We start from the raw sequence: 27,506 nt of genomic DNA, 5'->3' as shown, positions 1-27,506 counted from the left end.
AAAAATTGAATAGTGATTTCTCATTTTCCATTTTTTTTCAATGAATTGTTCCGACTAGTTTTCTAGCTGGACACTGAGAAAATAGATTTTAGCATTTATATTCTAGAGAAACATCAGAACTCCTGAAGCTTGAGCAAGTAATTTAAAAGTGTAAAACAAACAGACAGAAAAAAAAAAACAGAAAGACAATGTATCCTATCACATAGGTGTTACAAACCTTTAGTTGATTGATTTCTAATATTTACAAATGCCCATGCTGGGAGGTTTGTGTCTTTTCATTGGAATAGACATAAACAGTATTTAAGGATGTGCTTGATACGTTGACACAGAGATTACGTCACTGAATGACACAGATTGCGTCACTGAATGACACAGAGATTATTATGTCACTGATGAACTGCAAAGGCCACCACTTCCTCATCACAGAACACTAATCCTTCTCCCCCAGTCAAAGACACGGGCAGATGTAGAATCTCCAGTAAGACCAAGGGACAGCCTCACCCAAAGACAGTCCTAGCGTGCCCCCCCTCAGCCCCCCAGACCTTAAGAGCAGCCGCATCCACAACTCACTGGCTCAGAATGACTAAAAGATAGCAGTAAGGTCTCAGTTTAGCAGGCAGAATGCCAGAAGTGCCCTATTTGCTTTAAAATAGCAACACCAATCAGATCTGCATGCACGTGTCTTCCGTGATAACATTTACATTTGTATTTGGTTTGTCAAGGGTAATGAAGAAACTTGGCACTCCCTTTCCCTTTGGTTCCTGCACTTTATTTTTGCCTCTTTTGTCACGCTGTAGCAGACGGTAAAGGGAGATTGATGTCTAGAGTCCTTTCAGCTCGAACATTCTCCGGGGCCGGGGGAAATGTTGAGGAAAAAAAAAAAAGAGGATATTTAAAAAGATAAAGGGGAACACTTTTTAAACTGTAAACTGAAGTAGAACAAATCAACCAGAACAGAGAGTGAAAAGGAAATGGTTAAAAGAAGATAAAAAGAAAAAGCAGGCCAACAAAATAAATGGACAAAAGGGGACAATGAAACCACTAAGGGAGTTTATCTGAAAATACCCTTTGGACTCTAATGGAAGATATTATGTGAAGGCTGAGAAAAATGTTTGTGCTAATGAAGGCTTTCTTCTCTTCAGAATATTTCCAAGCCTGTAAGAATTTTGCATACTTAATCTGTGTCGTCATATTGCAAACTCTACTATTAGAAATATTTGAACTACCAGGCCCTGTAACTTTTCCAATGGAACGAACGTTCCATTGGAAATGGTTTCCTTTTAGGTTTCTCTAAAGAATACTAAAAGACCACACGGTGCCACACCGTTGGTGGTGGTTTTTATTTAAAGACTCTATACCACTGGTTCTCAAACTTCAGTGTGCTTGAAGTTTCTGATTCAGTAGCTCTCTCTGGGCTGGGGCCCTGGGGAATTTTCATTTCTAAGAAGTTCCCAGGCGATGCTGCTACTGCTGGTCCCAGGACTACACGGTGAGAACCACTGCTATATCACAAACACACAGACAAATGCTTCCTTAAAAGCCCATTTAGCCCAGGATGAGCAGAACCTGAATGTCATGTCCTTACATCTCCACCAATTTAATCTTCAATTTGGGGGGGGGGGGCGCGGCGGGAAGGGAAGAATTATGCTTGTGAATTTTTTTTTCTTTCATTCTCTAAAAAGAAAACTTTTGACCCACACACTTAATTATCTGCGATGAGGTCATTTGCACCTAGGTCATTTATTTAGGCAACAAGTAGTCTTGCTGGAGGTTTTAAGGGGGTGCTGGCAGGGCGGTGTGAGGCTTCCAGGTTCCCGGCACTACCTTAAATCTCCTCCGTCTTTCTTTCTTTTTCTTTTCTCTCTCCTTTCCGTGTTGAAAGCCCCGACTGCCGGGTCTCGGGGAGTCCGGGTTCCCAGGGCGCTAGGTGGGGGCGGAGCCCGGCCCAGCCCCGCCCCGTCTGCCCGCAGCGCCCCCTCCCGCGCGCCCCGCCCTCCCGCCCTCCCGCCCGCTAACCCGCGCTGGCTCCTCCGCAGTGCTTTCAGCTGCGAGCCTGGGCGGCGGCGGCGGCGGCGGCGGCGGCGGCGGCGGCGGCGCTCGACTTTCAGGGAGCCCGGCGGCTCTGGGAAGCTCACTCCTCCGCTCGCGCCCTCCCCCGGCCGCGGAGCCCTTGCAGCCATGAGGGAACAGCTCAAAGGGTAAGTGCAACGCGGCGCCCTCGGATCGCCGCAATCAGTGCACTTGTGGCGCGAGCAGGGTGCGAGCCGAGGCGGCCAAAACTTGGAACCGCGCGGCGGCTGGACCCCGGCGTCCGGGCGCAGGGGCACCTCCCCCGCGGGTCCTCGCGGCGCCGCAGCAGGTGCGCCCCCGGGGCTTCCCCCCAGCGCCTGGCTCGCCGGGAGACGCTTCCCCCGGCTTTGGAGCGGGCTCGGAGAGAAAAGGCTGATGTCTCGCCGTACCCGGAGGGGACAGAGCGTTCCCCACGCGGGGATTGGGGCCGCGGGAGCTTTTGGCTCCTTTCCGGGCTGTCTCTGTGGACGTGAGCCAGGCAGGCTGTTCCTAAATCGTCGCCCGACCTCGCAGAAGGAAGGGGCGCGCCAGGTTCTACCTTCCATTGCGCTGCAAGTGCCAAAAGGTCAACTTTCTGCCTGATTTCTTCCGAGGATTCCAACTGACATTTCCCTCGTTGCATTTTCTACTGTGTTCGTCCCATGCCCCAAAACTTGCAGAGATCGGGAGAGAAAGGAAAAGCAGTTAAAGCCCAGAAGTCAAGGATTTGACAGAGAGGATTGAGGGTGGTTTTTTTCTTTGCCCTCTGGGGTTGAGTGTGGAGTCATTAATGGGTGTCCTTCTCTCGCTTTTCTCCAGGTGTTTGTGCTTGTCTTTAAGCAAAGTTTGTCATTCCCGATCAGGGCAGGACACTGTTTAGCTCCGTTAAATTTGGAGTTAAGTTTGAAGCTTGAATTGAAGGGGGTTAGTTGCCTGAGAGAGACATATTATTAATTATAAAATACTTTAACATGAAAAAAATTCATCCAGTTTAAGTGACGAACCGAAGTTTTTAAGTGAAATGAACATTTGTGGCCAACAAGCTCCTCTTAGTCTCTCTGCTTCTTTACCCCTGTCTCCTCTCCTTATCACCCCCGCATCACCCTTTCTTTTTTGCCTAGCTGTTTTATTTCCTTGTCCCAAATCCCCTCCTTGGAGGATACGGTTGCTCTTGGAGAAGCAGAGGAGCGAATGAAACAACATGGGTATATGAAAGGTTTCTGACCCTTGATCACCGTAGAATTGGTTTCAGTCCTCATTGTTTGCTCTTGGATTGGACACGACCCTGAAGTGAAATGGCTTTGGCCAGAGTTGAGGGTGGGTGGGAGTTAAGCCCTGAAAAGCAAACATTACGGAGGACAAGTAACAGCTGGAACAGTCACCGAGGCAATCATCTTTGCCCTGCCTTGAGCCAAACAGAGTAAAATGTTAACAATTCCAGGTAACAAGAAATGGGGACTAGAATAGGATTTCTGATGCTTAGACCGACGCCCCCCACCCCCTACCCACAATAGCAGAAACTTTTAAATATATTTTCCCCTTCCCACCCTGCCAGTATTCCAGCCATGCAAGCCAAGTTCAACATTCACCATGCAAATGCCAAGGTTTCTCTAGAAAGAGAGTCTGATCCCCAGATTAAAGGGAAATGATTTTGTGTGTGTGGATCAATGGGCTCCAGATTATATATGAAGCCAAACTCTAATCCTCTACAAATCGCAAGAGAATGTTACCTTTTTATATCACTGCGTAGCGATTAGTTTCCTCCCTGGGAAGTAGTAGAAAGATATTTTTTTTAAAAGGCGACTGTTTGGAATATTTTCAGTACCAAATAACAGTGGTGGCAGAAGAAATCTTATTTTAATTAGGCAACTGCCATTTTCCCGGGGAGAGCAGTAGAAATTTGTTACTTTTTATAAGTGTTTAATATTTGTTTTTAAAGAAACTAAAGAAGCAGTTCCAATAAGTCTGATATTCCAGCACTGACAGCAGGAACAGCTCTGAGGTGGTTAGAATAACCTTGCACACTACTTGAAACTAAAGAAGGTGAGAGAAAATTTAAATTGTGTGGTAGGAAATGAGGTCAGCTCTGTGCTCAGTGGAGTAATGCTTTAATTTCTTATTATTGACAAGTAGGTGTTGCCGGGGTCTTTTGTCACATCCAGTGATCTTGTGTTTTAATTTGTTTCTGGTTCTTATCACGGCTGAAAATAAAAAGGGAAAGAGATTATTGTAGCTTATACACATTTTTTTTTTTAAAAAAGGGGAAATCAGAGTTTGAAGGCTGTTCAGAGAGGCATATCTAATGCCAGGTTTTGGAACCATCAGGGCCAAAATCAATAACATTTTTTAAAAGATTGAAAGGGCGTTTTAAGGATTATTTATGAGGCTGTGTTAATTTCTGTGTTAATGCATATGTAGAATTTTGGTCTATGTTGAACATCATTGTTTTCAGGAAGACTGAACAAAGATGTAACCATTAACTTGTGAACAGGGTCTGGAATTGCCATTCTGGTTGCACATGGTATATGGGCAGTGCATTTCCGATGTGAAAAGTGAAGTGCAGAAAAGAGACAGTAACCAGAAAAACAGTACCACCCACCCTTCCACCACCAGCTCCCCAGCACAGCATATTTTTCTCTATTGTCTGTGTATTCCAGGTGAACCTGAAGTGCTTCTCGTGGAGCTACTGAGAATCCTCTCCTGTTTTTGAAGATAGGCACAGAGTCAGAAATACAGCTGTAAAACCTGTATTGATCACAGACCAAAAGTTGGTTCGTTCTGTAAGGTAGACTATAGATAGGAGTTATGCAGATTCGTGTTTACCATTTCATCCTGTTCATACTCATCTTTCCTATCTGTTTCGGAGGTTAAATAATGTCCCACCAGGGCTTTGGGTTCATCACAGATTGAAAATACCCACATACAGTGAAGTGACTATTTGGTCCATCATGTGGTTACCCCCAAAGCTAGAGTCATTTCAGCTATGTTGCCAGTCGTTTTTAGCATTCAGTGATTAAAAGATAATTTTTCTAGTTTGGAGGATTAGTCACACCCTTTATTCTTTTCTTTCCACTTGTGCTCACTTCTTTCACTTACTGCCGGGTTGTAATGGAAGTGAAACTAACTCGGCAAAGGTGAAATATAAATCTGGTTTTCTAGTTACTTTGCATTGCTTAAAAATAAAAGGCTTTCGTGTTGGAGGGGAGGAAGGTAAAAGAAGATTAGCTTTTGGATTTGTTTGAGTTCATTTATCTAGGTTATTCACATACCCCAGAATCACAACTAATTGGGAGAAAGAATGAGTACCTAGAAAGGACTAACTGGTATGTGTTAGCACATGAATGGAGCGCAGAAGTAGGGGCTTAGAATTTCTTCCTTCCTCCAGTAAAGGACATTTCAATTTAGCTATGGACAGATGGATTAAATAATAATTTCTAAAATCCCTTTCGTAATTTTTAACCACTGGAATAAATTCCTTAAAAAGGTGGAAGTGTAGGTATATCAACAGTCATGAAATCTTCTTTGGAGGGAGGGAGCTACATGAAGCTCCCGTTCAGTCTATGTGGGATTGTCCTGTCACTCGTAGGCAAGTTTCTCTTTTCTTTTGGAATTGCGTTTGGTGCACGTTATTTCTTGCCCGTGTTCCTCCGATTTGAAGTCCATTACAGATGGTGGCTTTTCAGACTGGTTCCCTCTGTCTCTGTCAGGTTAGGTTTGTCAGCTCAGACAGACGTTTTTCTGCCCATCGATTGAAGATGCTACAGTCCTCCCACATGTGGTAGAGATGGGATGTTATTATTACGTAGTGTGTGTAATAAGAGCCTGTACATGTGGACACATGTGCTTTCCCCCTTTTCTCCCTCCCTCCCTCCCTGGTGCTCACATATGATGGCCTTTGGAAATGGCAGAGGTCTAAATGCAGGGTGGTCTCAATAGAAGGTAACCTTTCCTTGCTGGACACTTGTGTATGGAATTGGTACATACACAGTCTCTTTCGGAGCTAAAAAAACATCCGAGAATAAGCAACACTTTTTCCATGAAGCTGCATGCTGCAGCCTCCTTGTGCTGTGCATATAAAGTACCAGTCCTTCCCACCCCTTCTCCAGATCATAAGCCAGTGTGGACATGGGGCTTTCAGAAACCCCCTAAAGCAGGGACTGTATCTTTTGCTTGTCTTGCTCTGTAAGATTTGGATTCTACTCTGGTACATTCCCTCGACTGACTTACTCCTCAGCCACAAATTGTCTCTGTGGAAAAGTCAGACAGAAACAAACAGGTTTGGAAGAGACTGAAACAGCCCTTCCCCAATGAACACTGTCTTGTCAACTTCTTTCCCTAGCCTTCACCATTCAGTTGCTGAGTGTAAATATCAGAGGGATGGTCTCTGAAGTTGCACACTTTGGGGAATTTCCACATGTTTTTTGTCATTTGTGACTGTGTTCTATTTATCAAACCACAATAAATGTTTCTCTCTTTTGCTTATTTTCTTGAAAACAGAGGTAATACACATCGAGTGTTACTTTTGCCCTCTGTGAAGGGTCTTAGGTGTGGCTGACTTAACCACAGTTGGATCCTCATCTATATTATAATCAACTAATGAAAGCTTTACTTTTAGTGGGCAGTAATTTGGGGGCCACGTAGTAACAGAAATGACCACATATTGAGCGCCAGAAGGTATCGGTCTATATCAGCTCGTCCTATATCAGCTTGTCCTTTAATGCTCCCAGGTAAGCGGGCTGGCCCCAAATTTCACAGCTAGTAGGCCACAGAACCAGAATCCAGTCCTAAGATTTAACACCTACACTTGACGTTGTTGGCCTCCCTGAGCTCCTCTTTCTGTGTGCAGCCGCTGTGCTTTCTGCTCCCCTTGAAGTGTCCACAGTTAAGCTAGTTCTCCTCTCTCCAGTCCCACCTTTCCCTCAAAGATGATGAATAGGCTCTGCTTATGAGTACTGAAATATGGTTCAGGGCTGCGTTTTACTGCATCAAAGCCCAGTCAGGTAATCCCCGAAAACTGGAAATACGATGCTATGGTGATTTATGTAGATGGGCCAAAGTAAGGAAAAGTATATGTAGTTATCTCTCCCAGGTTTATTCACGGAATCGAATGCGGAACAAAGGTGTTTTGTTCTTTCTGTGGCAGGAGCTGATAGCCAGCAAACACACTTAGCTAAACTCCAAGAAATGGAAGAGAACTGTGAATGCTTCATTCAGGCCCACGTAAACATAGGACAAGGTGCGGTGGTATATAGAGTGCCGAGTTAAAAGGACATTCTAAGAGTAATGGGAAGAGGGAAGATACAATCTATGAGTCAGGCAATGGATATTGGACCTTAAGCCGAAGTGAAACACAGTCATCATAGAGATGAGATCTGGATACGGAGAAGAAAGTAATGGAAAAGTGTCAGGGACAGTGAAAGCAAATGAGAACTGAAGCGATTTATTTATTAAACTAATATCAGTATCTCTTTGACAGAGTTGAATAACACTTGTCAGTGTCTTTTCTGTATGTTCTGAATTGGACGGCTGAAGAAATCCTGATTTTTGATTATTGAGTACCTAACAAGGTCACTTTCTTATAACAGAAGTGCAGCCGACTTGGGGGTACAAAAAAGAAACAGATGCTGGTTACCAAATAATGATCATATTGCTTTTCCTGTTGAGAGCAAAGGTTGGGGTCTCTCTCCTTGTAAAATAAACATTCGTCACTGCAAGATGGAAGGCCTGTCAAGTAATGAAGCCAAATGAGCCAAAGGCATACCGTGCTTTTTTTTTTTTTTTTTTTTTTTCTTGTCTCCTTTTCTCTACTACTCATTCTAAATTCTAAAGTCTCTCTTTGTATTTTATGTTTTAGCCACGAGACCCAAACAACTTGCTGGGACCATCCCAAAATGACAGAACTCTACCAGTCTTTAGGTAAGGACACGGCCATGTTTCCTCCAGATGAAATGACAGATGACTCGTAGGATAAAGTAGTTGGTAGCGCGCAAGCCATTTGTTGTCTGAATACATCACTAGATTGTTTAAGGGGTGAAAACAGCGACACCTTTCTATTCAGAATTGACAGTCAGCTTTCTTTTTTTCCGAGGTTGCTTAAAAATCAGTTTTAGGATTGCACTGATTCCCGAAAATTCAGTATATCTGAGAGGGCCAAAAGGTCTTGCTAGTTTTCTTTTTTCCCTAAAAGGATGGAAAAAATACTTGTAATTGACGGCTATGCTTTCCCCCCAAAGAAAGAAAAGGGTTTCAGGTTGTTCTTATTGATTTCTTCCTTGTGAAACCAAGAAGGCACTTTTGCCAAGTTACGAATGCCGTGTAAAGGAATTTTCCGCAGTCACTCCAGTGATCCTAATTCCTAAGCCTGTCCGGTCATCAACATGCATGCTCGATGAAAGTCCACTCTATACCGTTTTCCATCCCTCGGGAATAACCTGAAATGAATTACCTCGCATTGTAACTAGTTGTTGTTGTTTTAGTTAAAAAATCGTCATGCTGTCTCTACTACTAAACATTTTTTAAGTCCCTTTTTGCGAATGGACATATTTACAGACTGAAATGCGTAAGGTGAAAACTCTTTGGGTTTTAAGTTATGTGACAAAGCCCATGGGAGTCAGGGCGCTCAAACATAAACTTTGGATGTGTGTGTGTGTCCATGTATCTGTGTGTAGCTGCTGCTGCCTTTGTCTCATAGGTTCCCATTGGTTAATGAATTGCAGCTATAGAGACATTAAGGCATGGAGTAGGAGATATTCGCCCCCCCCCCCCCCAGATTTTCCCCTGAACTCTTTCCAGCAAGGACCTACTGTACAGCACAGGGAGCGCTGCTCAGTATTCTGTAATAGCCTAAATGGGAAAAGAATTTGAACAAGAATAAACACATGTATATGTATAACCGAATCACTTTGCTGTACACCTGAAACTAACACAACATTATTATAAATGATAGAAGCTCCTTCTAGAAATCTGAAAAAATACAAAGCGTGAAAAAGAAAAGTCACTTATAATGCTACTAGCCAGAGATACCAATACATTTCAAGTAATATTATGTCAGCTCAGTCTAGCAGTAAGAGCGTGTGTGTGTGTACAGGCACGTATGTACACACACTCCCTTTTAAAAACTTAAGGAAAATCAGGATCAGCTCATCTTCAGGTGCTACATTTTCAGCCCCTGCACAATGTTTCTGGCTTTTATGCTGCACTGTTTAGAGCACGGGTGGAAAGCTTGAATGCTTATATTTTGGCAAGTGACAGAATGAGACTTCATCTGAAGTGGGCAGTGGCTGTGCTGGAGGAGCTGGTCGTCCTAGCCCAGTGCTCTCAAGACTTTGGATTTTTCAAGACAAACTAGAAATCTTCCAATAAAGAGCTCGTTGAAACTGGGCCTCCTGCTTATAACCTCTGGCTTACGTAGGCTCAGCCTACTTATAATTTTTTTCTACTCTAATCACAGTGATCTCTAGTTCTAATATTTTAATTTACTTTTATTTGAAAATTATAATTATTATAGAATCAGTACTTGTTCATATTTTTTAAAGTTAAACAATATAGACAAGCTAACAAAAAAGAAGTCATCTATAACCCACCTCTTAGTTAACTAATGTTTAACAATCTAGTAGGTATCCTCAAAAATTTCTTTCTATACATACATTTTTACCAAAGTTGGGTCGTTCTGTTTTATAATCAGCTTTTATTCACCTAAAGGTAATGTACCATGGCCATCTTTCCATTTCAGTGCATTGTATTCTCTACCAGCTTACTTTTAATTACTCTGTAATGAGAAATCACAAACATGGTTGATAAAAAGCTAATTATGAACTCTCAATGAAGAGGTGTTTGCGCCTTCAGTAGGAGTTAAATATGCTTTTTATCGTCATATTTCTAAAGTTTTCTCAGTAGGTCGAACGCGGTGGTAAACTCAAAGCTGGTAATCTGGCATGATTTGTAACCTTGGGCAAATCACCCGACTTTGGAAGATAATGGAATTTTACAGTTGCAGGGAAATTTAGAGCTCATTTGTTAACAGACTTTTTCTTTGATGAAATCAACTTAATTGAGATCAGTTATATAGATTAAAATGCTGCCATCATAAATATGTGGTCAATTCCACCACCACCAGCCGCTCCCCCCGCCCCAACTTTGAAATTTTGGTTTTTGTTATCCTGGCAACAAACATCTTGGAAATGAACTGGGTGTTGACATTTGATTTTCAGCTTTCAAAACTTATATTTCCAATATTTTCATTACAATCACATATTACTTGGGCTAACTTTTATTCAAATAGTGACACATTACATTACATCTTCCATTTATTGAGAGTGTGCTGCACGTGGAAACGTATGTGAGCAACCATCGTGCCTGGTAGATGTCATCAACAGCCTTCTTTCACAGGGCAGTGAAGTCAGGCGCAGAGAAACCCTTTGTCAGGGATACACAGCCATATGTATGGCTCTACACTGGGATCTACCCCAGATCTTCTGTTAGTGTTTGCACTTATCTCATTGATATTATTAATGTAGCAAAGTATGTCCGTGTAGATCACCACGCACCTGCTACAGATAGGTACAGATTGACAGTTTTACCTATGGATAGACAGTTATTTGAATGGTATTTCTGGAACAAACCATTACATTTCTAGAAATAGTATGGTGGATTCCTGGACAGTGGACACGCTTCCTTTCCCGTTGCGAGGCACACGTGGAATGATTGATTTAGTAGTTTGTTGTGTGTCTACATCCCTGAGATAACCTACGAGATTAAGTACCGCTAGTGCCCTTCCCACTCCCAAATTACAGTGTTTCGCAGTTGAAATACAAGCATAACATACTGAAAAGAAGCCTTTAATTTCTTTGTCTTTATACATTGGCATATGTTTTTCCTCGCGAGCTATCCCTTTAGGTCCAAGCTGCTATTTTGAACTGGATGAGATGGTTGGAAGCCTTCAACTACACTTAGTTCGTGAGAGGTATCATGAAAGCAAAACTGGTCTGGTGTGGTCACAGTGTTAGACCATACCTCGGGCCCTCTCCTAATGGAAGCTGAACCTCTTGTCTGTGGTGACATGTTGAAAATATCAAGAAGTTGCTAATCCCCACCGTACCGCCAACTCCAGACATAACTCTACTGTAGAAGCTACAGTGGCTCACAGCAGGCAAGAAATGTTACACATTCCTAAGTGTGCCCACCTCTGAGGGGATTTCCATTCTCTAATTTGCCAAAACCCCCAACCAGCCTATTTAACACACTCTGTTTTCTGCCTTGCCCCCAAACGCGTTCACGTGATCCGCCCCCGACCCTTGGTCCAAACACCACAGTATCATAAGCCAGAGTCATTTGGTAAGGACTGAAAAAGTAGGACTTGAGTGTTAACTCATGGAAGGCTGTGGTATTACTCGAAATGTTAATCTTAGATATCTCTGCTTAGTAGAATTCTAGGTGATTTTCTTTCTTCCTTTCCTGACATTCTACAATGAGTTTATATTATTTACAATTAGATACTTAGCAAAAAAAGTTTCTTCATCAGTACCCCCATCCCATTCCTTAGTGTCCCTACAGCTCTAATTCATCAACCAATGAGAACCTATGACAGAAAAGCAGCAGTAGCCACACACACACGCATATATACATCACACATACGTATGCATATAAAAATGTATGCTTAAGTCCTGATTCCCATAAACTTTATCAGGTAAATTTGAACACAAGGAGATCATCTCATGCGTCGTTAGCCTCTAAATATGGCCATTCACAGAAAGCTGACTTTACAAAAGTTAGCCTTGTCTTCTTTACCACTAAATTTTTTACTTAAAAAATGTAAAAGAACTCATTTCAGGTTATTCTCAACAGATCTAAAATGGCTTTTTTGAGCGAGCTTTCATCAAACGTTAAAAATATTGTGTTTTCCCCATGAAATTAGGCTGTGTACCCACTCAAAAAATTCCAAGTTATGAAGGAAAAAATTGTTGGGCTCCCACACAAACACAAAACAAGGCATAGTAAAGAAATAATTTAAACATTTACAGACATGACCTGACAGTCATTGGGAATTGGAGCATTGGAAGGTCTCCAGAAAATTTTTTACGCAACATTAACCGTTTGGCAAAAGCACTGTCTTGTTTGCACAGAGAAGAAATCAATAAGAACAACTCGAAAAGAGTTTTCTTTCAGCATTTTTCTCTGACTACCCCCAATGTGGTGGGGTGAGTGGTATATTAAAAAATTTCCCATATCTTTTTTTTTTTTTTGGCGGTACACGGGCCTCTCACTGTTGCGGCGTCTCCCGTTGCGGAGCGCAGGCTCCGGACGCGCAGGCTCAGCGGCCATGGCTCACGGGCCCAGCCGCTCCGCGGCACGTGGGATCTTCCCGGACCGGGGCACGAACCCGTGTCCCCTGCGTCGGCAGGCGGACTCTCAACCACTGCGCCACCAGGGAAGCCCTCCCGTATCTTTTTTTACGTGGCCTTATCCTTATCCTTAGAATGAGGGTATTGGACCAAAGTGTTGAAGAATTTTGTTTTTCTCTTGCTTTGGGAAGAGGTGCGGCGGGTTGTTTCCAAAACTTGCTGTGCTCATAATTGTCAAGAAGTACCTTTGGCTGATTGTGCAGACAAACGGATTTCTAAAAGTTTAATCATTCCTATTTTTAAAAATGCACATTCTTGGCAAACAAGCAACAGGGAGAAGATCCTGCCGCCCATCCCTGTCTTACAGGCCGAGTGAGACAGGCTGATATCAAGTAGGGAGGCTCTCTGGAAATATACCTGCTGGGCCATCTATTTGCTGTTGCGAAGGCATGTTCTTCCTCATTTCTTAGAAGTAATCCTATGTTCCATTCATGAGGTGAATTTCAGATTTCTGTTAGCATCTTTACAGATGGAATGGCAAGACTGTTGTTCCGAACGCTTATCTTGGTGATTTAAAACATAAAGCTCTTTAAGGCTCCAAAAGGCATTTTAACAATCAGTAGATGTTAGGTAGTAATGTGCTCTGGAATTTATTTCGAAATACGAATATAATATTGATTTATATGGAGTGCCGTTACATGATAAAAAGCCTCTCATTTTCTCACAATTTACATCTAGGTTCTTAAGTTCATCACTGAAATTTTAACAGTAAAAAAAAAAAACCCATCCCCCCCCACACACATATAATATGTGCTGCTTAAAAATACTTTTAAAAAGTATCTCTTAGTCTCTCTTATTGTGAATATATTAATTATAAATACAGTAAAATCTTTATGTGGTCCCCTCCCTGGCTTCTTTCTCCCCTGCAGTATGGGGTGTTCGCACGAGGGATACGAGCAGTACAGTGCAGGAATAGCAGTTTGCAGAGGAGACATAGGTTAAAAAAAATAGGCTAAGGTGAAGAGAAAATCATTAAGCTTCAGAAGGTGAACTGATTTCATTTCAAACCGTTTACTAAAATCTAGATGTGCTGGCGGATCTGACATTTCTTATCCCAATTTCCTTTTCCTTCTTTGAAGCCCTTTCACCACCAGCTTTTTTTTCTCTAGGGGTGTTGGTTCCCCTCTTTTCCTGCGAGTCTGGCATTCTCCAGAAGGATCTAGCCCCTCTTAGCTGTTGCCCAAATTCTGGAGCCCACTCTCCATGATGCTTACCCAAATGATGCAGAATCTCTAAGTTTTCAAAAATAGACTTATAAACGTTTTAGGAATTCTTAGGAAAAGTGGTCTTAAAAACCCTTGTGTTTTGAAGGCAGTCTGTCAGCACGTGGCCCCAAGCCTCATGTCTGTTGCCCGTGAAGAGCTTCAGAATGTTCAAATGAGGGCTCAGTTCTAGGGTCTGATGGGTCTGAGGCTGGTGTGATTCTTAAGCAGTCCTAGTTGAGAGGACGGACCATCAGTCAAGTCAAGAGGCTAAGAGCTTCTTCAGGATACATCAGTATTGTTATTAATAAATAATTGCAGCTGCTCAGATAGAGTTGGAAACACTGCCATACAAATCCTGTACCTCTTTCCTCAGTTTGCCAAGAGGAAGGGAGATAAGTTAGCTTATTCTCTCCCTCTTTTCATAGGCTTTCTACATTCCATTAAGTATTCCCTCCTGAGGATGCTCTACCGATTAGGAACTGCGGGACTCTGAATGGCTATGAATTCCTTCTGCGTGGGGAGCATGTCCTAATGCTTTTCTCAGCGTATTTTGTAAACTCAACTGTTCTCAACCACGGGACTCGATGTTTAGCATATTCCTTCTCTTATCTCTAGTTCTTTAAGTATTGCCAAGTATTAAAACTTCTGCCTCTGGATTTTCTACCACCATAGGGCCTTGAACTGGAAAGAATACCTCAGTTCAGATCCCAGCTTGGGTGTGACCTTAAGCTGGACCCTTGCTTTCCCCGCAGTCTCAGGTTTCTGGCTTATCAGGTCGGGCAGCAACCTTCCATCTCTAAGTGTCTGGTTTTAGTTTAACTTCTGATGGGTTTGGCTTGGCCTCATGAATGCTGTGCCCCACACCCCAGTTTCCCTTTGTCCCCACCAGCCTGGAAGATAGGAATAATAAGATCATTGAGTGAGTCATTTTTGTACTTTCATTTCTGTACTACTTCACGGTGTGCAGAGAGCTTTCAGAAGTAACCGTATTTAATCTTTACACAGCTGTAAATTAGGTATATGGGTGGCATATGACCTGAATTTTCTGTCATTTTCAGATCTTCCGTCCTGCCATCCGTTTAAGTAGATTCCTGTTTTTGTTTTTGTTTTTGTTTTTGTTGTGCGGTACGCAGGCCTCTCACTGTTGTGGCCTCTCCCGTTGCGGAGCACAGGCTCCGGACGCGCAGGCCCAGCGGCCATGGCTCACGGGCCCAGCCGCTCCGCGGCATGTGGGATCTTCCCGGACCGGGGCACGAACCCGTGTCCCCTGCATCGGCAGGCGGACTCTCAGCCAGTGCGCCACTAGGGAAGCCGTAGGCTCCTGTTTTTGATTTAGAAAATTATACTATCATATGAGTGGATGGGGCAACTGTTTCCTCCTCCTTTCTGTTTGGACTTGAGCAGGCTGCGGCGCAAGACTTGCTTTGACTTATTCACACTGACATGTGGGTAGGAGATAAGGAACCAAGTCCAGAGCACACATTTTATGGCTCCTAGCTTGCTGTTCTCAGAGGAACAGCCATTACTCGTAGCATGATTTATAAAACTGCTTTATCAGCATAATTAAGCTATGGAATCTCAAATGACATTCTTTATTCCCTAGCTGACAAAGTTAACACAGGAGATTTACTCAGATTTGCAAAACAGAAGGCATAAGACGTTAAAGCTGTTATAAATGTTCTTCCTTTATGTCTATCCTGCTTATAAAAGAGAAAAGAAAAATAATCTGTTCTTTTCACTTCAGTTAGCATCGATTGATTGTCCCCATTTGTAAAAGAGAAATGTAATCTTCGAATCAAAATTTATGGTGTTTTAATGGGACATTTTTTAATCATATTTTTCTTGTTCAAATAACTTGATTTAAAGCTTCTAATTGAAGAACATAAATAAATAGATGTTTCTGAATTGCATCTTGCAAAGCTTATTTCAGAAGGAAACTCAAAAGGATTCTCTTTCAGACTTAGACTGGTTTCCAAGTGAGAAGAGCTGCCATTTTTGGTAGTTTACTTGATCTAAATAAGAGGAGCGTTAAGGTTACACCTGCAGCTGTGAGAAAAGTGCTGGATGTGTACAATTTTATGTAGCTGGGTCTGCAGAAGACAATTTTTGCACACGAAGTAAAGGCGTCTAAAGACGTGTCTGCTCTTTTTCAGACATTTCCAATATTTCTTTTTTAAGCACACAAGTCTGATTACCTCTGTACGTCTCTTGGGAGCTGCAGTTTTGCTGGAAAGAGATTTAGAACAGTTGGAACACTCACATAAAATAGATAGTGAGTTTTTGAAGTCCATACTCGCTACAGTAGTAATAAAGTGACCTAAAAATATTCTGAAAGAGTCTCTTACGACATAGTGGATGAGTCATTAGCTTATTTATGAATTGGTGTTATTCTGTGAGAATGTTTCAGAATTTGCCATTCCACAAAGTCTTGATCCCTTGCGCAACTTCAGGGAAGTCTTTGTGCCCCCTCGTAAATTGAAGCTCATGTAACTAGGACATACGTTATATATGAGTTTGCGTTTGTATGCACACATACCTGCATGCACATATATTTATATGTTGACATACATATTTTTTATCAAGCATTAATTTTGGTGGAAAGTGCTTCATTTTATATTTTGCTTTCTAGTTCTATAAAAAGGCTGTCGGTTTTAGAGCTTCTCCAACTGGTGAAGGACAGTTGTTTTTAAAACATCCAGTATGTCACGGACTTTGGGGTGGCCTTATCGAAACTGACTAGTGTACGCTCACATCACACATAACTCACCACACAGGTTCAGCCGCACTTGACCTAGTGTGTACCTTGTTCCGTGAAATGGACCCACTGATTACGCATTTGGATGTCACGGCAATGTCAAGTTGCTACAGCAGTTGCTTAACACATTCCTAGTTTCTATGTGTGTGGAAAACTGTACTTTGAGTAGCACTGTTCTAGAACATTTAATTTTTGAAAGTATAAATGTCAACTCAAATCAGGTGACCTTGGGAGAGGGTAATTAACTTACACCAAACAAGAACACCTGAAAAATGTTACTTATGGACTTTATATTTTGCCAGTTGAGTCAGGTTCGGGCAAAGGAGGGATCTGTATTCTTTCCCATTTCATAGGCCTCCTTGCCAATTACTTTGGAGGCCAAAGTAACAGGACCACCCAATACAGGAAGGGGCTGGGTATGAAGTGGCAGGATCCCGGCTGCCTAATTTCATGCCTCCTCCACCCCTATAATTAAATGTAGTGTATAACATATCATAGTTTTCAAATACAAATTTGTTTTTATCTAGAACATAAAATGTGGCATGTGTACTCTTTATGTTGTGTGTTGAAGTCAATGGGGAACTGATTGATTATACTGTGACTTTGTGTCACTTTATGAGTTGAGGTTGGGAGGTAAAGTGATGCAGCAGCATAGTAGTTCATTGACTTTGAGGCTGGTGAGACCTGGATTTGCAATTCTGGCTTTGCCACCAGTTCTCTGTGGCCAAGACAAAGGCAGTAACAACTTTGCACCCCAGTTTTGTAATTTATCAAGTGGTTATGATGGTACTTAACCTTGGGGAGTGTTGTGGGGATTAGAAATAATAGATGTAAAACTACAAAATGTCTGACATAGTAACTGTGCAAGGAATTATAATAACTTTTGATGATGCAGCACTACTGTCATACCCCATGTCCCTCCTTATCCAAAAGAAAGAAACATGCACAATAATTTAAGAGTGAAAAGAAAGGAGAAAGCCTGTGAAATAATGTGACATGCCCAGAAAAATGCCTGATACAGAGTAAACACCTAACAAACGGTGGTGGTACTCTTATGGTAGGGAGGGGACAAGGGAATGGCTGCAGAGGTAAGGAGGGATGAGACCATAAAAAACGCATATGACATGTTGAAGGCTTTGATGCTAAGATTTTCGACTTGGGTGAAGTATCAATCAGGGTCCAGTCAGAAAATAGAAACCACTTCAGTTATTTCAGACAGAGAGGGGATTTGTGCCGGAATTTGGTTACCCAGTGATGGAAGAGCTAAGAAGCCAAACAGACGGCAGGGAGCCTCTGCTGTACCCAGGGCTGGAGGGACAGTGCCAAGAGGTGGTATCACCAGAGCCCCAGAAGCCAGAGCCATCATCCGGAGCTAGAACCAGTGGCCAGTTGGGACCACTGAGGGGAGGGGTTAATGGGGCGGGAGATCCAGGGAGGGAACACACCTACTGCCAGAGCTTGTGCTGAAGACAGAGAGAGAAAGGGAGAATTAGCCTGGCCTCTCCTTCCTCCTGTCCTCTCCCTCAGTTCTTCTGCCAGGGACCGCCATTGGCCATACTTACTTAGAAGCCAATTGTAAGGGAGCAGGAAAGTGGCATTCTCTGTAATAGAGGGCAGAGCAGGGGAACGCCAGAGAATGGCTCTGAGAACCAGCGAGCAAGTGGCCGAAGTGCAGGAGGCCTCAAGGACTGTGATGCAGTCAGCCATCTATGCCAATATGCAGGGAAGAGAAACACAAAGCCCTAAAAGCTTGCATAGGATTTGCTGAGTCTGAAGCAACTTAAATGAGGCACTAAAAGGGTGCACTGGGTTCAAAGGAAACTGACCTAAAAACAAGCCAAGAGGAGGTAGCAGTCAAAAAGTTATCTGCACAGAAGTCCAGACTCTAAGAATAAGCTGTCGTGCATTTGGTTGTAGCACTTGCATTATTTATAGTTGTTTATGCTCAAGTCTCTCAAGACTAAGTAATGAATTCCTTTAAAGCAGGAGCTGTCTTCCTCATCTTTGCCACTAGCGCCCAGTGCATGGTAGTCTCTGAATAAATAAATGTTCATTGAATGAAACACAGTAGAGCAAGCGAGAGTGATTTTTCTGGGGAAGAAGACAGATACCACTCAAGAAGACAGCAAGTTGTGTCCACCTAGAGGGGTGGGATAGGGAGGGTGGGGGGGAGATGCAAGAGGGAGGAGATATGGGGATGTATGTATACATATAGGCTGATTCACTTCGTTATACAGCAGAAACTAACACACTGTCATAAAGCAATTATACTCCAGTAAAGATGTTAAAAATAGATAAATAAAAAATAAAAAGAAGACAGAAAGATATAGATGATGTTTTCCTAAGGCAGATTATTAAACTAGCAAGATGGAAGTCTCTGGAGAGATGGAGTTCTTTCCAGAAAGTAGAAGATAAAGCATCATGGTAAGAAAAATTAGGAATGTCAGTTAAGTTGTAAATTTTATTGGCAATTTGATATCTTAGCACAACCGGGTGAACTGCTACCCTGGAATTAATTTTATTCTAAAAGGAATAACTCACTGATAATCAAGGAGCTCAGACCCTTGAGGGACTTCCCTGGTGGTCCGGTGGCTAAGACTCCGCGCTCCCAATGCAGGGGGCCCGGGTTCAATCCCTGGTCAGGGAACTAGATCCCACATGCCACAACTAAGAGTTCGCATGCCACAACTAAGACCTGGTGCAGCCAAATAAATAAATAAATATTAAAAAAGAGAAAAAAAGGAGCTAAGACCGTGAAAGAAAGGGTCACCGTGGATTTGGAATTTAAATAACAAGGAAACACTGAGCACAATTTGGTGTGCTGGTAGCCTCAATTATTCATTGGTTTCTTAACTCAATAAATACTTAAGAGTGTGCCAGGCGTTGTGAATCCTACACTTGAGGACAACAGGCTAAAAATATTATTGAAGGTATAAACATTTTTACAGTAATCTTATTTTTTTGGACATTACAAAACATATGTTCATTCCCAAAATTTGGAAAGATGAAGTGTAAAAGAAAACAAAAATCAATTTCAATCTCAGCGCCCAGAAATAACCACCATTTACATTTTAGAGGATTGCTTCCAGTCTTTTTTTCGATGCATTTCTTAAATAGTTGTTTGAGGCAATATCCTGTTGATAACGTTATATGCTACTTTATTCACTGAATGTCCCAAGTTTTCTCTCATTCTTAAATTCTTTGGGGATGTTATTTTTCCCAAGTTGCATTTTCCTGAAATATTACTTTTTAAAAATAATTTCCCATTTTTCAAAAACTAATTTATGACAAAGGAAACTCAAATTCATGTTGAATTTGTAGAAATAAATCCTTAAGATTCTGGAGACTTACTACAAACAGGCTTCTGAGCAGAAAGCCAAGTAAAGTGTTATGATGCCTTCTGTCCAGAAAGCTACTTATGTATTAGAGATGTTAACAAAAACCAGTGTAGTCAAAAATAGGCAGTCAGTCATCAGAAGGCTGATAAGAAAAATTTATCCTATGATAAATACAGTGTATAAATTTACATGAACAAACACTTTTCTACCACAAATATTTTAATAGATAACATTTCTTTTGCCAAATATTTATGCTCTCAAGGTGACAAGGCAACTATCCTTGGAAACTTTCAGTGTTACAGAAAAATCTTTGCCTTCTTAGCAAACAAATTTAGACAGAAACTCAACTTTATGAGAAGTTCCTAGAAGTTTTAATTTTTATAATAACTGATATGTAAAAATTCACTTACCTATTTTTTTCAGATATTAATCTCCAAACTATTCGTTTTTATTGAAGTATAGTTGATTTACAGTGTTGTGCTAGTTTCAGGTGTGCGTCCTAGTGATTCAGGTTTTTGGCAGATTATATTTCATTATAGGTTATTACAAGATATAGGATATAATTCCTTGTGCTATACAGTAAAGCTTTGTTGCTTATCTATTTCATGGACTGCAGTTTGAACCTGTTAATCCCAGACTCCTAATTTGTACCTCCCCCTCCCTCTCCCGTTTGGTAGCCGTAAATTTGTTTTCTGTGTCCATGAGTCTGTTTCTGTTTTGCTATATACATTAATTTGTGTCGCATTTTAGATTCCACATGTAAGTGATGTCGTACAGAATTTGTCTTTCTCTGTCTGACTTACTTCACTTAGTACAATAATCTCTGGGTCCATCAATGTTGCTGCAAATGGCATTATTTCCCTCTTTTTTATGGCCGAGTAGTATTCTATTGTGCATGTCTATCTCACACCTTCTGAAGCCCATTGTCCATTACTGGGCACTGGGTCGCTCCCGTGCCTTGGCTGTTCTAATGCCATCGGTCTGCCTTCTCTCACTGTTGGCACTCACCCAGGACGGGTCTTACTGCCTCTTGCCATCTGTCCCTATTCCCTTTACTAAATGATCTCTCTTTTTAAAATAGTTCGTTTCATTTCAGTGTTCTGCAGTTTCCCTGCACTGTGCCTATGCTGAATGTATTATTTATCTTGCTTGAGATTTATGTTTCATTTTTTCTCCACTTTGAGAATTTGTGTCTTGAATCGATTTTGGAAATTTGTGAGCATTGTTTGTTCACTTATTGCCGCTTTTCTATTCTCTCTGTCCTGTCTTTTTGGAACACCTCACAGATACGTGTGGGTCCTTTCTGTGCTATCTTCCGTAAAGAAGTCATCTTTCAGCTGTAATCTGTGATATTTCCTCAGCTCTCTCTTCCAGTTTCTTCCGTTTCTGTAGAGCAAGAGCCTACTGTCTGACTCCCGTTGTGTTTGCAATCACTTATTATAATTGTCAAAAATTCACTTACCTTTAACTTACCTATCTGGAAAGAGAATGGCTAGCAGAACACACACGTTATCTTCCCAAAACATTTGTGCTTACAATGAGCACATTCTGGTCAAGGTTCTTTGTTACACTGTCAATTAAGGCTTGTGTAGCCTCTTGCTTCCGTTAACATTTTCTGGCCAAGGTGCACTTAAAGAGTATGGAGCTAATAATATATTCCACAGTTGTTTCCAATTTTTTCACTGCTCGAAGTAAGCCTGTGAGGAACATCTTTGTGCATAAAGCCTTGCCGTATTTGTTTCATTGAAGTGTAATCACTGAGCCAAAGGATAGTACTGTTTTAAGTTTTGTGGTATATATACTTCCTGAAATTCTCTCAAAAGGTGGTGTCCATTTATACACTTATTACGTGAGAGTGCCCATCTTATATGCCCTCGCCAGTGTGGAGCGTTAGTTTTATTTTTGAAATTGTAAAGGAAAACCATATTGTCATCATATCTTTGATTACTACTGATCATGAACATTTTCTTTTAAATGTTCACTGAGCATTTTTCCTCTTTTGTGAGTAATATGAAAGCAAAACCAATTTAACGGAACAAAACTCTTCCAAACTTTTCTTCCATAATGTAATCTCTTTTTCTTTTTGGTTCATTGTGTTGAGGGACTCTTGGTTATGCGAGACTCCTGATTACATCAGTATAGTTTTTGAATCATGCTTTAGCTTTCTCTTCTCCAAGCTAAATAAGCCTAATCCGTTTTTCCGTCCTCAGTGGACCTATTATCCACCCATTATGTTAGATTTTCTTATTCTCTGTGCCAGCTTCAGTTTCTTCACATTTTCTTGTATATGAAGGACCCTAAACTACAGTAGTTCTCTTTTTTTTTTAACCTCTTTATTGGGGTATAATTGCTTTACAATGGTGTGTTAGTTTCTGCTTTATAACAAAGTGAATCAGTTATACATATACATATGTTCCCATATCTCCTCCCTCTTGCGTCTCCCTCCCTCCCACCCTCCCTATCCCACCCCTCTAGGCGGTCACAAAGCACCGAGCTGATCTCCCTGTGCTATGCGGCTGCTTCCCACTAGCTATCTGTTTTACGTTTGGTAGTGTATATATGTCCCTGCCACTCTCTCCCTTTGTCACAGTTTACCCTTCCCCCTCCCATATCCTCAAGTCCATTCTCTAGTAGGTCTGTGTCTTTATTCCTGTCTTACCCCTAGGTTCTTCATGACATTTTTTTTCTTAAATTCCATATATATGTGTTAGCATATGGTATTTGTCTCTCTCTTTCTGACTTACTTCACTCTGTATGACAGACTCTAGGTCCATCCACCTCATTACAAATAGCTCAATTTCGTTTCTTTTTATGGCTGAGTAATATTCCATTGTATATATGTGCCACATCTTCTTTTTCCGTTCATCCGATGATGGACACTTAGGTTGTTTCCATCTCCGGGCTATTGTAAATAGAGCTGCAGTGAACGTTTTGGTACATGACTCTTTTTGATTTATGGTTTTCTCAGGGCATATGCCCAGTAGTGGGATTGCTGGGTCATATGGTAGTTCTATCAGTAGTTCTCTTAATAAAGGGCTATTCAGTATGGGTGGAGAAGGAAGGTTGCTTCCTGCCTCTTGAGTGATGGAAGCTTATACCTGCCATAGTTATACAGTCCCATGTGAGGTGTTGATTTTTTCCCCTGTAGATATGGAGTACTTAGAATGTTCCAGGCCCTGCTCTGAGTAACAGGATACAAAGAAACATAAGGCATGATCCCTGTCCATCTCCCCAGTTGGTATGAACCCGGCCACGCAGTGGACCCTGCGATGTGATAGAAGTCCTTGCCTTATGCGGGTGACAGGCACAGCAGCAGCTCTGCTTGGGGCCAGTGGGGGAGTGCTTGAATTATTCTGAGTCCTTTCTGCCTTTGCAACCCAAATGACAACCATGTTATCTTCTCTTGTTGCTGATACAGTTCATGAATGCCAGCATATACCCATTTTGTTTTCCAAGGCAGATTTAAATGTCTCAAGTTGGAATGACTGAAGGTTTAAATTCAAGCTAACATATACACACACGGAGCTTATTATTGCCTGGTTTCATTGTATTTGTTGTGTACAGATTCTAGAAAAGCAATATGTCAGCTTCACAAAAGACCATACTGTCTCCTTTGGGGAGTAAAATTGACATACATGAAATAGTTAATAAATGCAATAAGACTATATACTAACTTACATAATATCAAGGTCAAATGTACAGCACCTTGTACAGGTAGAAAGAGCAGTACTGATTCGAGTCATTGGGGAAGGCTATTTGGAGAGTAGAATAAAACATTGTTCTAGGAAGGAATTTTGTAAGGCTTACGTAAATTAAAATGTCGGCTAGGGTATTCCAGATAGTGTAACAGCATAAGCAAAGGTATAATTGAGAGAGACAGACTAGCTTGTTTAAGGGTCAGTGAGGACGTTGTTTTGTGAGAACCTTCTCCAGATTTTTGAAGGAAAACCTGATTCAGTGCAGTTAAATTCAGGGTAAATTAAAATGCCTTAAATTATAGAATGAGAAATTTAAATTTCATTTGATTGGCAGTGGGAAAATGTTGAATCTTTAGAAGAGAGACATGATGAAGTCTGTTCTGTTTTTAGGAATTAGAATTTGATGGGATGGTTGAAGGAAGAGAGGGGAGAGATTAGTTATTCTGTTTTGTTTTGCTTTGTGGCACTTGAGATGATAAAGGCGTTAGGATAGCAGTGAGGGAAAGACGTGGGGACATGACTCTGGAAGTTTTCTTTCCAAGGTAGAATTGTCTGAAAGTAATGACAGATTGGTAGGTTTTAAAGAAAAGAGAAGAGTTATAGGGGTTTCCCTGGTGACGCAGTGGTTGAGAGTCCGCCTGCTGATGCAGGGGACACGTGCCCCGGTCCGGGAGGATCCCACATGCCGCGGAGCGGCTGGGCCCGTGAGCCGTGGCCTCTGAGCCTGCGCGTCCGGAGCCTGTGCTCCGCAACGGGAGCGGCCACAGCAGTGAGAGGCCCGCGTACGGCAAAAAAAAAAAAAAAAAAAAGAGAGAGAAGAGTTATAAGATACCTTCTAGATTTTCAGCCTTGATGACCCAGAGAATGGTGATACCACTGAACAAAAAGAGGAAATTGCAAATTGATTGGGACAATAGGAAGTATCAGAATTGTATTGATTTTATGTACTTCTGGATTTATTTATCTTTCTACAAAGATTTATTTGGGGTAGCTCATATAAGTGTATGAACTTTGATATCATAAGCACATATTTCTCAGTAATCTTGTCAAAAGCCCTGTGAAGTGTATTATTATCTCCACTGTACAGATGAGGCTCAGAGAATGTGGGTAATTTGTTCACTTGGCATAGCTGGGATTTAAATGTACTTTCAACTCCTAACTCAGTGATTTAGCTCCTGAGCTAAGCTTTCTTCCTGGGAAGTGATAGTGGCAGTTTGAAGAGGAACTATCCTGATGGCTTTTCGAGAGGGGAACTAAGAAAGTTAGTTAGTTAGAATCATCAACGTGATAAAAAAAGATTCCTTGTGTTTTTATTGCAGTTTATATAGGAAATACTAGGGGCAGGTAAGGTTCCTTTTACCTAGCAAGTGGATATCCTGGATATCTCTTTCCTAGGAGCTTTTAAGATACCATGTCTCTTGTAGTCTTCACAGCAGCCCTCAGAACAGGTTCCCTTTACCAATGAAGAAACTGCAGCTTAGGGAAGTTAAGGTCGCTTGCGCAAGCACGCTGGGAGACTGCTTCACGATTAAGGGGAGTGGCTTTAGCGTCTAACAGATTTGAGTTTCAGTCCTTCGGCCTTTGGTTTGCTTGTCTGTAAGATGGGACTAAAACAACACTAGCAAAGTTGGAAATATTATCTGAGAATGTATGTATTTATTACTAACATACCGTAAGCACCCAATAAATGACAGTCATTAGTACTGTTCTTTGATTGCAAAGTCATAGCTAGAACCCATCGACTTTTCTTCTCTAGCCATTAGTTTTTCCATTATACAGTAGTACTCTTGCAGAAGATAGTGGATGAAACGAAGAATTTGGAAGAAGTATGGAAAAGAAGATAGATTTAACACTCAGTAATTTTTTAAAGTAATATGTGCACATGATTTTAAAAAATAAAACAATACAACTGGGTAATGAGAAAAGTAAGTCTCCCTCTCGGCCCTGATATTAATCCCCCAGTGTCACTCTGCAGAGGCAGTTAATGGTAGAGTTCTCTGTTTCCTTCTGTAGATATTTTATGTGTGTACAAACGTACATAGCCATAAATATGCCCCTTTATACACAGTGATACCATAACGGACAGTGTTCTCTTCTTTGATGCCATCACCTTTTACGTAACTAAACTAAAGCACTTTTCTCCTGTAGAATAACAGCCTGACAGATTATGAAAATTTGTTAGATGGAGGGTTATGTTCGTATTTTTATGAGACAGAAACCCAGAAATAAATGTAAGAGGTTCCAAATTGGCAACTAGTGGCCTTTAAGTCAAACCACTTCAGGCAAACTAGTGGTTGTCTAGTGGCCTAGACAACCATTAAAAACTGTATAAATGCTAACTGGTTCTCAGGATGTCTACAGCAAACAAAAACTATTATTATTAATTGGAGAAATTAAGATTCCTAGAAGGACGGAGAGGAACTGTTTTATGGGCTGACACGTTGAAGGGCGTGCTTAGGACCCGGCTGCCTTCTTTGGGCTTTGGACTAAATGATGTTCTTGAAAAGAAACCGCGCCTGTCCTCCCTTCCTGACTTCCGCCTGTAACACGCTCCGCCTCCGAACCGTCGTGACTTTCTATGTCAGGGTGGTTTAGAAGGAGCTGAATCTTGAAAATTGAAGAAGATCACAAGGTCTAGACACTCCTCTCACGGGGGAAAATTAGGACTTGCTGGCTTCTGGGAAAATTCGTTTTTCAGATGTAACATGAACGTGTCAAATACTTGTCAGGGTTAAAGAAGTTCAGGGTCTCTGTTCAAATTGGGAGCAAGTGGGAGCCCTTAAGCCAAAAGAGTAGTTTCAAAGTCCCGCTGAGAATGAGCCTTTGTATTTTGTTCTCTGGCTCGGTCAGGGAAGGGATGCTGCATTAGGAAGTTAAGTGTTCTTACTACAATAAAATAAAATGGTACATAAGAGAAGGTGGGGGAACATACAGGAACATGATGCTTCGGGCTTATGTGAAAATTTTTGGCATTTGCCTGTTTGAGTTCCTCAGCTACTTTATTGATTTAACTAAAGCACCCTTTCTCTGCAGGGAGGAGGGAAAAAAGAGAAACCCTTCGCTTCTAGTCCTTGTTTCTCATTCTGACTAGGGAACCCAGGACAAGTGACCGAGAACTTTCTAGTCCTTTGCTTTCTCGTCTGGAAAAGGAAGATTTAAAATGAGAGATTTCTAGTTCTCAGATGCTATATCATTTTCTTATTTGATGAAAGTAATGTTGTTGGTTTTATTATCCCCAAAGGAATACCCATAAGGAGTAGGCAGAGATAAATTAAAGCTACGTAAAGAATTTAATTCCTGGTTGCCCAGTAACCATTAAATCCCTCAGCAGTCAGGCAAGAACGCATTCCTGCCTTGAGACAAGATTTAGTCCTTTTTGAACTTACCCTCGGGCTGTGTTCCGAAAGTTTATTTGTAAGTTAGTTGCTTACAACTTGGAATAAAATGTGTTATAAAGGGTGGTTAGGTCCCCAAGTCCCAAAATCTAATTTAACCCTCCGAGTGCCTCATGCACTGCAGGGTATGAATAGAATGCAGCTACGTGTTTCTATGGGAACAAAATGCTTCTGGGGTAGAAACTCACATTGCCGGGGTTTATTTCTCTACTCTCAAAGCTTCTCTGGATAAGAAGAACTGGACATTTGATCATAAGAGGTCTAGTTGCCTTCCTGGTCACTCCACTGACCTTTCAGCTTCCCTTTCTCTGGTCCTCATTTTTCTTCATATGAAGGTTTCTGTGATCTCTCAACCTGCCCCGCCCGCTGTCCCCTGCCCGGCATCGTGGCCCTTCTGAGCCTACCACCCATCACCCTCATGCTGGTTAGGATTACAAGCACACTGGGCAAGCGAAGCCCCATTTCTCCTATAACAGAGGAGCAGTGGGGAAGGCCATCAAGTGCTTTGGGTGTCAGAAAGATTTGGCCTGGAATCCAGGCTCTGGGATGCAACCTTAGGGAACTTACTAAAGATCTGTGAGCCTCATTTTTCTGACCTTGAATGAGGTTGGTGATGTGGAACTCAGGGCATTGTGAGGACTCAGTGGCAGCAGGTACAACACCATC

The 27,506-nt window shown here is 41.7% G+C and overlaps 1 protein-coding gene across 4 annotated transcripts in view; it reads left to right on the top strand.

Moving 5' to 3' along the window:
- Positions 1-27,506, top strand: part of DMD (dystrophin) — a gene marked incomplete at its 5' end in the record, with an annotated part of 2,126,456 nt that overhangs the window by 1,971,144 nt on the left and 127,806 nt on the right. For 2 of the 4 annotated variants that reach the window (XM_082864912.1, XM_082864913.1), the window contains 2 exons: positions 2,063-2,198; positions 7,904-7,965. In XM_082864912.1, the coding sequence (XP_082721038.1) occupies positions 2,179-2,198; positions 7,904-7,965 (82 nt within the window). Of the gene's footprint in view, positions 1-2,062; positions 2,199-7,903; positions 7,966-27,506 lie in introns of those variants that run through there. The other 2 variants (XM_082864911.1, XM_082864910.1) reach the window with 1 other exon arrangement.

The sequence above is a fragment of the Leucopleurus acutus genome (genome assembly GCF_964270905.1).
Source record: "Leucopleurus acutus genome assembly, chromosome: X".
NCBI classification, from domain to species: Eukaryota; Metazoa; Chordata; class Mammalia; order Artiodactyla; family Delphinidae; genus Leucopleurus; species Leucopleurus acutus.
This window is presented reverse-complemented; position numbering and strand designations above follow the sequence as displayed.